The sequence below is a fragment of the Euphorbia lathyris genome, chromosome 10, assembly GCF_963576675.1.
Source record: "Euphorbia lathyris chromosome 10, ddEupLath1.1, whole genome shotgun sequence".
NCBI lineage: Eukaryota > Viridiplantae > Streptophyta > Magnoliopsida > Malpighiales > Euphorbiaceae > Euphorbia > Euphorbia lathyris.
Window position 1 is genome coordinate 5116858 of NC_088919.1, and position 10754 is coordinate 5127611.

Consider the following 10754-nt stretch of genomic DNA (forward strand, 5'->3'; position numbering starts at 1 on the left):
AGGTGTCAATTTTAGATATACTATTCATTTCTGCTTTTATATAGATAGATGTAGATTTTCTACATGTATAGAATTAATGCAGTTTTTTTTTTTTTTGGTAGAAACAGGAAAGGAAAAGAACAAACAAAGAACAAACTAACCTAGGATCAGCCTAGGAAAGCTAACCCCAATCCTATCCTCTAAAAGAAGAGAAGAAAGAAAGATATGAGGATCAGAAAGGGTAGTAACACCTAACATCCCCTCATGACCAGCCGCCGCCAAGCGATCTGCAACCCGGTTCTGTTCTCTGAAGATGTGGCTGAACTTTAAGAACTCAAAGGAAGAGCAAAGCTTTTTAATAGCTTTGATAAGGTTTCGGCTATTAAGAAAAATAGCATGATTATCAGAAATCATATTGATGGCCTCCATATTATCAGACTCCACAGATAACCTCTTAACACCCAGACTTTTGGCAAGTTTGACACCAGAGAGAATACCCCAAAGTTCCGCAGAAAAGGAAGAGCCCAACCCTAGGTTCTGGGTGAACCCAGACAGCTAGGCGCCCCCCGCATCTCTAAGAACACCTCCGGCCGCAATCCTTCCATTGTTAAGGCAGGAGCCATCCGTATTCAACTTCACCACCCCATCTCTCGGCCTGTTCCAACCAACGAGGTGGACATCTCTTTTCTGGGTAGACCTGGCAAGGGAATCCCCTTTAAAGCTCTCAGTAATAATAGAGAGTCTTTTCGAGAAGAACTCAGGTAAGCTCTGAATAAAAACTGTTTTACCACCAAAAATCTCCTCGTTCCTCCACTTCCAGATTTGGTGACAGATAATAGCAAAGAAAATGTCACCATGCTCCATGTTAGCCAGTAACTTCTCACTAACCCCATTAGAGAACCAGTCATACTCAGAGTGGGCCATGAAGGAAGATAGAATGTGGTGTGGGAGAACTTTCTTCCACACCTCTTTACTTTTAGAGCAGTCCATAAGAGCATGGCACAAAATTTCATCATGGCCTCTGCATCTACTGCAAGCTCCTGAATCTGCCAAATGCCGTCTGTGCCTATCCGAATTAGTAAGCAACCTGTGCCTATCCGAATTAATGCAGGTTTATTAATCGATTGAAAATGAAATGAAAAGTCAAGAAGACAAAGATGTTTTAAGAATATAAAAAGAGTTTTTTTGGCTTAATACATCATTTGCTCCTTGAACTTGTCCGAAAAGCTTCATTGGCCCCCTGAACTTTCAAAGTGTTTCGATAGCCCTTTTAATTTGCATAAAATGTTCATTTAGCCCTTTGAACTTGCATAAAATGTAATCAATCAATCACTCGGTTGCAAAAAAGTAAATTACATACGGAAGATGTGTTGTACGCACCTTAGATGAATTTCCGAATAAGGATTTTGTGATGAATCCGGCTAGTCGTATACCCGTTCGCTGGATGAGAATATACAAATACCTGAAAAACCCACAAAATGTTGAACACGTCGTAGAAGGAAAGTCGAACCATCGATCTCCAAATCACCAGAGTCATCAAGATATTCAATTAACACCAGCTAACAGTAAAAAAAGTAAGGAATTGAGATAACCTTACGTTTTTTTTGGAGATCCAATATCCTGAATATATTCAATTTTCTGATGAAATGGTTCTAGTAAGGAGGGCGTTGTTTGCCGTTTCGGAATTGCAGATCGCAATGGAGGGGGAGATTTGTAGGTAACAACTAATTTTCTGATGAAATCGGTCCGACGAGGAGGGCATTGGTTGCCGAATTAGAATTGCAGATCACAAGGGAGGGAGAAGTTTCTGGATAACAAATGGGATATAAATTGATATATATATATATATATATATATATATATATATATATATATATATATATATATTGGAATGAGAAACTGTTATACATTCCTTATAATGTCTCTTCATATTCTAAGGAGAAGCAATTACAAAACCCCTATGAATGAAAAGAGATAAGACGGGAGAAAAGTTAAAGATAGATTTTTCATTTTCTTTTTAGAATTTTGTAGTTTTGCCACTATAGGTTGAAAGTAGAATAATAGATCTTCCTAGTTCGGCTATTGTAGATAGATATAGATTTGATTTATAATTAAGTTTGAGTATCAATTTGACTCTTTAATTTGATTTGGTATACCAATTAAGATTGTTTTGAGTGGTTAAGGGCCTCAAAATCATATGTGGGAACAAAGAGAAGTGGTGTGTATTAAAATAATTACTAATAATATATTAACACATATTATTTTATACTAATTTGATTCTAGATCCAATTTGAAGGGTTAAATTGCTATATAAACTTAATTTTAGACTAAATACATTTCACAAAGCAACTTGAGGAGTCAAAATGTAACTTCTATATTATTAATTGCGCATTAATTTGTGAAATTAAGACAGCGAAGATCCGAGGCTTGTTTCTCTATAAATAAGAGCCTTGGGGTAGAGTCATTTCATTACTTGAGTTGAGAGAGCTCTCTTCTCTCGGTTGAAATTTGTCGCCGCCGATCTGCTCTGAGACAGTGCCGTATTTCGCCGCCGATCTGTTCTAATAACTTGTTTTAAACAAAACAATCGAAACATCATAAGAAATAAATTATACAGAAGAATAATCTTCTTTTAAACAAGTTAAGTTAGGGTTTGCAAATGACAATGGATATGAGATTTCCTTACTCCCCGGCGGAGGTCGCCAAGGTTCGGCTGGTGCAGTTTGGCCTACTGAGCCCCGATGAGATTGTAAATTCTCACTTCTCTAATAACTTGTAGTAATTTTGAATTTGTAAAACGAAATGAAATGAAAGCTTGATTATCTTTCTGAATTGTTGGATGTGTTTTGTTGTGACAGAGAGAAATGTCGGTGGTTGAAGTTGAGTATAGTGAAACTACAGAGAGGGGAAAGCCCAAGGCAGGTGGTTTAAGCGACACGAGGTTGGGGACAATTGACAGAAAGCAAAAATGTGAGACTTGCACAGCGAATATGGCTGAATGTCCTGGTCATTTTGGTCATTTGGAGTTGGCCAAGCCAATGTATCATATAGGCTTTATGAAGACGGTGCTCAGTATCATGAGATGTGTTTGTTTCAACTGTTCTAAGATATTGGCAGATGATGTATGTATTGTATTGATGAGGGCTTTCTTTCAGTTCTATTGATGATTTTGATGATTGTGTCTTGTCTTGTCTTGTGCAGGAAGAACCTAAATTTAAGCAAGCCATGAAAATAAAGAATCCCAAAGCCAGGCTTAAAAAGATTCTTGATGCAACCAAAAATAGGACCAAATGTGAAGGTGGTGATGATATTGATATTGATATTGGTGAAGAGCCAGTGAAAAAAAAGACTCGGGGTGGTGGCTGCGGTGCTCAGCAGCCCAAGCTGAGCATTGATGGTATGAGGATGATTGCAGAGTATAAGATTCAAAGGAAGAAAAGTGATGATGACCAAGAACAGCTACCTGAACCTATTGAAAGAAAGCAGACACTTACAGCAGAGAGGGTAGGGTGATCCTTCTGCTTGCTTGCTTACCTATTATTTTACATACATGTGATCATGTGATGCTAATTCTTCTTTTTTACAATAATAGGTTCTTGGTGTATTGAAAAGGATAAGTGACGATGACTGTAAATTGTTAGGGTTTAACCCAAAGTATGCACGTCCTGATTGGATGATTCTTCAAGTCCTCCCAATTCCACCACCTCATGTCAGGCCCTCTGTCATGATGGGTACCTCCTCCAGGAGTGAGGCAAGCCTTCCTTCCTTCCTTTGCCATTATTTATGCATCCTTTCTATTTCTAGGATTCACATATGACTTTATTGTCTTTTCTAATTCAGGATGATTTGACTCATCAATTGGCAATGATCATTAGACACAATGAGAATCTCAAGAAGCTGGACAAGGGTGGCGCACCTGCCCACATAATATCAGAGTTTTCCCAGTTGTTGCAGTTTTATGTGGCCACATATTTTGACAATGAGCTGCCTGGACAGCCAATGGTATGGATTCTTGGTCTTGGACAGACTATAACCTTAAATATATAGTCAATGTACAGAGAAACTTACCTTATGAACTTATTCCTGTACTGTAGGCTACGCAAACATCTGGAAGACGTATCAAATGCATATCCAGTCGGCTCAAGGGCAAAACGGGGCGGATTAGGACTAATCTGATGGGGAAACGTGTGGATTTTTCTGCTCGTACAGTCATTACCCCTGATCCCAATATTAATATTGACGAGCTGGGTGTGCCATGGAGTATTGCCTTGAATCTCACGTGTCCGGAGACGGTGACTCCGTATAACATTGAAAGGTCCATAACTTGTGTTGCTTTAAGCCAATGTTTGTCTTCCTTTGAGTATGTTTACTGAACCATTATTTTAAAGAACAGGTTGAGGGAGCTTGTTGAGAATGGGCCTCATCCTCCACCAGGAAAAACTGGTGCAAAATACATCATAAGGGATGATGGACAAAGGCTCGACCTTCGTTATTTGAAGAAAAGTAGTGATCGCCATTTGGAGCTTGGCTATAAGGCATGCTCTTATATCTTAATGTTTAGGTTACCTTATTGATTTGTGTTTAATTTGTGGTCTGATGATAATAACCATTGGATTGGATGGTGGTCTCAGGTGGAGAGGCATTTGAATGATGGGGATGTTGTGTTGTTCAATCGTCAACCCAGTCTTCATAAAATGTCAATCATGGGCCATAGAATCAAGATCATGCCATACTCAACGTTTCGTTTGAACTTGTCTGTCACATCACCATATAATGCTGATTTTGATGGTGATGAAATGAACATGCATGTTCCCCAGTCATTCGAAACTAGAGCAGAGGTAATGGAGCTCATGATGGTGCCTAAGTGCATTGTTTCTCCTCAATCAAACCGGCCTGTAATGGGAATTGTCCAGGATTCACTCTTAGGATGCAGTAAGATCACAAAGAGAGATACCTTTATAGAGAAGGTAATGATTGGAGATTAATATTTTTGTTGCATTGGATATATTATATGATCACCATTGCTTTCTTGCAGGATGTTTTTATGAACATCTTGATGTGGTGGGAGGATTTTGATGGGAAAGTTCCTGCTCCTGCAATTCTGAAGCCACGCCCCCTTTGGACTGGAAAACAAGTTTTAAATCTCATCATACCCAAGCAAATAAATCTTATTAGAACTGCTGCCTGGCACTCTGATAGTGAAAGAGGATTTATTACTCCAGCCGATACCCTTGTACGAATAGAGAAAGGAGAGTTAATAACTGGAACTCTTTGCAAGAAAACGCTTGGGACTTCAACAGGAAGTCTTATACACGTCATCTGGTATAGATTTCTGACATTTTAGATATGCAGTAACTTTATTCAAACTTGGTGTGGTGCTTTATGTATAGTTTTTCTGTTTTCAGGGAGGAAGTTGGTCCAGATGCAGCTCGCAAGTTTTTGGGGCACACTCAATGGCTTGTAAATTATTGGCTTTTGCAAAATGGTTTTAGCATTGGCATTGAGGATACAATTGCCGATGCTTCTACAATGGAGAAAATCAATGAAACAATTTCAAATGCAAAAAATGCAGTGGAAGAGCTTATCTGGAAAGCCCGAAATTCAGTTCTAGAACTTGAACCTGGACGAACTATGACGGAATCATTTGAAAACAAAGTTAACCAGGTGCTTAGGATTCATCTATTCTGCCTGTTGCTTCTTTGTTCTTTATCTTTTCTACTAACACACTTTAAACTCAATAGGTGTTGAATCAAGCTCGTGATGATGCTGGAAGCAGCGCCCAAAAGAGTTTATCTGAGAGTAACAATCTCAAGGCTATGGTTACTTCAGGATCAAAAGGAAGTTTCATTAACATATCTCAGATGACTGCTTGTGTGGGGCAGCAAAATGTGGAGGGTAAGCGAATTCCGTTTGGATTCTTAGAACGGACATTGCCTCACTTTACCAAGCACGACCACGGGCCAGAGAGTCGTGGATTTGTTGAGAACTCGTATTTGCGTGGGTTGAACCCTCAGGAATTCTTTTTTCATGCTATGGGTGGTAGGGAAGGTATTATTGATACGGCGGTCAAGACTTCTGAGACTGGGTACATTCAGAGGCGTTTAGTGAAGGCCATGGAGGATACCATGGTTAAATATGATGGTACGGTTAGGAATTCACTAGGCGATGTTATTCAGTTTCTTTATGGGGAGGATGGTATGGATTCTGTCCGGATTGAATCACAGAAGCTAGATTCTCTAAAAATGAAGAAATCAGAATTCGACAGGGTCTTCAGATATGAATTAGATGATGAAAGTTGGAACCCCAATTACATGTTGCCAGAGCACATTGAGGATTTGAAAAATATTCGAGAATTGCGTGATGTGTTTGATGCTGAGGTTCAAAAGCTTGAAGTAGATAGACTTCAACTTGGAAGGGAGATTGCAACTACAGGTGATAGCTCTTGGCCATTGCCTGTTAATCTTATGAGGCTAATCTGGAATGCACAGAAGACTTTCAAAGTTGATACAAGAAAGCCCTCTGACATCCATCCTATGGAAGTTGTAGAAGCTGTTGATAAGCTACAGGAAAGATTGAAAGTTGTTCCGGGAGAGGATCAATTGAGTGTGGAAGCTCAAAAGAATGCGACACTCTTCTTTGGGATCTTGCTGCGAAGCACACTTGCGAGTAAAAGGGTGTTGCAGGAATACAGGCTCACTCGCGAAGCATTTGACTGGGTAATTGGTGAAATAGAGTCAAGGTTCTTACAGTCATTGGTAGCACCTGGGGAAATGATTGGTTGTGTAGCAGCACAGTCCATTGGAGAGCCGGCTACGCAAATGACCCTCAATACTTTCCATTACGCTGGTGTTAGTGCTAAGAATGTTACCCTCGGTGTTCCTAGGCTGAGGGAGATTATTAATGTAGCTAAAAATATCAAAACTCCATCGCTTTCTGTCTACTTGGTGCCCGAATGTAGTCAAACGAAAGAGAGAGCTAAGAATGTTCAGTGTGCTTTGGAATATACAACTCTCCAGAGTGTTACTGAGGGTTCAGAAGTATGGTATGATCCAGATCCCGTGAGTACTATTATTGAAGAGGATATTGATTTTGTGAGGTCATACTATGAGATGCCGGATGAAGATATCGCACCTGAAAAATTCTCTCCTTGGTTGCTTCGGATAGAGTTGAATCGTGAAAAGATGATTGATAAGAGGTTGAACATGGCTGACATTGCTGAGAAGATCAACCTTGAATTTGATGATGACTTGACTTGTATATTCAATGATGACAATGCTGAAAAGTTGATTCTTCGAATACGTATCATGAATGATGAAGCTCCCAAGGGGGAGTTGAATGGTGACTCAGCTGAGGATGATCTTTTCCTGAAAAAGATTGAGAGTAACATCATGAAGGAATTGGCTCTTCGAGGTATTCCGGATATTAATAAGGTATTCATCAAACAAAATAAAGTAAGCAAGTTTGATGATAAGGATGGATTTAAGACAACTGAGGAGTGGATGTTGGATACAGAGGGCGTCAATCTCCTTGCTGTAATGTGCAATGAAAATGTTGATTCGAGGAGGACAACTAGCAATCACTTGATTGAAGTTATTGAAGTTCTTGGTATTGAGGCAGTACGTCGTTGCTTGCTGGATGAGTTGAGGGTTGTTATCTCTTTTGATGGATCGTACGTGAATTACAGACATCTAGCTATACTGTGTGATACCATGACCTACCGTGGCCATTTAATGGCAATTACACGTCATGGTATTAACCGAAATGATACCGGGCCATTGATGAGATGCTCATTTGAAGAGACTGTGGACATTCTCCTCGATGCTGCTGTATATGCTGAATCAGATTACTTGAGAGGTGTCTCTGAGACTATAATGCTTGGTCAGCTTGCACCCATCGGAACAGGAGGCTGTTCTTTGTATCTTAATGATGAAATGCTGAAAAAAGCTATTGAGCTTCAGCTCCCTAGTTATATGGATGGTGTTGATTTCGGCATGACTCCTGCTCGTTCTCCGGTTTCAGGAACTCCATACCATGACGGTATGATTTCTCCAAATTACATGCTAAGCCCAAATCTTCGCCTATCACCCATCACAGACGCACAGTTCTCACCCTGCGCAAATCGCATGGGTTTTTCTCCCGCTTTGTCTCCGAACTTTGGCACGGCAGGTTACAGCCCATCATCACCTGTGTATAGCCCCACAAGCCCTGCCTATTCTCCCACAAGCCCTGCATATTCTCCTACAAGCCCATCATATTTGCCTACTTCCCCGAGCTACAGTCCTATCTCTCCTAGCTACAGCCCTACTTCTCCGAGCTATAGCCGTACTTCTCTGAGCTATAGCCCTACATCTCCCAGTTACAGCCCAGCTTCACCAAGCTATAGGCCTACATCACCATTATATAGTCCAACATCCCCTGCATATAGTCCTACTTCCCCTGCATATAGTCCAACATCCCCTGCATATAGTCCTACTTCCCCTGCATATAGTCCAACATCCCCTGCATATAGTCCTACTTCCCCAGGATACAGCCCGACATCACCTTCTTATAGCCCCACATCTCCATCATACAACCCGGCATCACCTTCTTATAGCCCCACATCTCCATCATACAACCCGGCATCACCTTCTTATAGCCCCACTTCCCCAGGATACAGTCCAACCTCCCCAAGCTACCATCCTACATCCCCAATCTATAGTCCGACTTCACCAAGTTACAATCCTCAATCAGCAACATACAGTCCATCACTGGCATACTCGCCTAGCAGCCCAAGATTGTCACCGTCCAGTCCTACATCGACATCATATTCCCCTTCAAGCACAACATACAGTCCAAGCAGGTGAGAGTCATATTGTACAACCATTTTATCTGTTATGCTAATTCTTATAAGTTATAGCATATGGTATTCTTTCTAACCATGCTGTCACTTGTTGTCCCAGCCCGTGTGATTCTGGTGTAACCGCAGATTATAGTCCAAGTTCTCCACAGTACAGGTGATTACGCAGTTCCATTGTCGTAAATTAGATCAATCTTGTTGGAACTTTTTGACATGCTTTTTATTTAATACAGGCCTAGTGCTGGGTATTCACCAAGTGCGTCTGGATATTCGCCGTCATCCACCAGCCAGTAAAGGGGACGGAAAGGATGACAAGAGCAGTCGATGATGATTCCTGTGAGATGTATGGAACAACTTGTTAGGAAGTAAAAGGTCAAGTTGTTCTTCAAACTCTTGCCTGATACACCGGATGAAAAACTTGTACATATGATAAAATAGGCATAGTTACACCTTGTCAAAATCGGACCGGTCAAAGAACCGAAAACAACGTAAAGGCAATTTGAACTTTACAGTTTGGTGGATAATGTTAATTAAATTCAGAATTATTTATAATTTTTACAATGTATAGAAAAAGACTGCCCTGATTTCTGCAGGCTAATTCTTCATATTTGATTAATATGCACAAGGATATGATATCAAGTATTTAATTTATAATAATATGATTCTTGGACGTGCCATAAAGCTAGCTACTTAAACATTATATTTATTCATTTGACCTTTTGAATTATTATATTATATACATTACTCTCGTGCATATTTTCAAGTTATTTATATTTTTGTAAATTTTATATCAAGGAATATGTAGTTTAATTTCTTAATAGAAAAAGAACTTTTTTTGAAAGGGCAGCAGTTTTTTTATATAAATATATGGAGTCAACGTGTAATGATGTGCAATTGACACTAAAATTATACGTGATCCGAAAACACGACATGAAATCGACACTATCTGATTAGGTTAACACGATGTTAATATGAAAGTTTTTAGATTGGATTAGGATTGACTCATTTTAACACTGTTCGAAATTAACACGACGCAAACCCGATAATTGTTACTTCTAATAGGAATTGTCATCCCTAGTTATGTGAATAGTGATTACTTGGTATGCTTAGTAGTAGTATAAAAGTTGCAAACATGTGTAAAATCAGTTTGTTTAATTCTCGTTAAATAGTCACGATAATAATTTTTTTATGAAACGCACAACCCAGGAGTTCTTAATCCATGTTTACAAATTGAATAGTTTTGTTTAGGGGAGGCAATTTCTGACATGAAAACACGATATACAGATATAACCCGACTGACACGACAAGAGTGACACGAAAATTATTTTTCTAACATTTATAACATATAAAACCATATGGAATATATATATGAAATACCACGGTTTTGACACGAAATACAAAATTATCACCTATACTTTTGTTACATATTAAAATAGAAATTGTAATGGTAGAAGAAGCAGAAACGTTGCTTTCACAAAGTCAACTGAAATGTCCTTCCGATTATTACATTTCAGTTCCGGCCGTCCTTTGCCGAGAAGTAAGAACAAGTCTTCCCTTTCTTCCTAAACCCAACTTATACATACACATATATATATATACATTGCAAAACTCAATCAATCAAATCCGAAACAAAATTGGAAAAAATGAAGCACAAATCAAAATCCAAAATCTCCGAATTGCTTCCAAAAGCAGCAGGTCCGGTTACATTCGCCAGTCCACCACCAAGTCCGGCGAGAAGCAATTCATATTCAAAAAAAGGAGGAAGAGTTTCTCTTATACCTAAAGAAATCCGCCGGAGAGTTAGAACTCTGAGCTTCGACAGAAGAGAGCCTACTTCTCCTAAAGTTTCGTGTATCGGCCGAGTTGGAAACAGAAAAAATAAGAAGAAGAATGATTCGGAATTTATGGTGTGTTATGGTGTTCTTGTTATGAGATTACG

At 39.4% G+C, this 10754-nt stretch overlaps 1 protein-coding gene across 1 annotated transcript; it reads left to right on the forward strand.

Moving 5' to 3' along the window:
• The first annotated feature begins 2469 nt into the window (after positions 1 to 2469).
• On the forward strand, positions 2470 to 9477 carry LOC136209361 (DNA-directed RNA polymerase II subunit RPB1-like). Its single transcript, XM_066000810.1, has 13 exons — positions 2470 to 2728; positions 2838 to 3101; positions 3181 to 3483; positions 3572 to 3730; positions 3820 to 3981; positions 4074 to 4294; positions 4373 to 4514; positions 4611 to 4946; positions 5015 to 5301; positions 5385 to 5643; positions 5721 to 8818; positions 8919 to 8972; positions 9049 to 9477. Exons 1-13 carry the CDS (start codon positions 2639 to 2641, stop codon positions 9107 to 9109), a joined length of 5436 nt encoding a protein of 1811 aa, XP_065856882.1. The 5' UTR covers positions 2470 to 2638; the 3' UTR covers positions 9110 to 9477.
• Positions 9478 to 10754: the final 1277 nt, after the last annotated feature.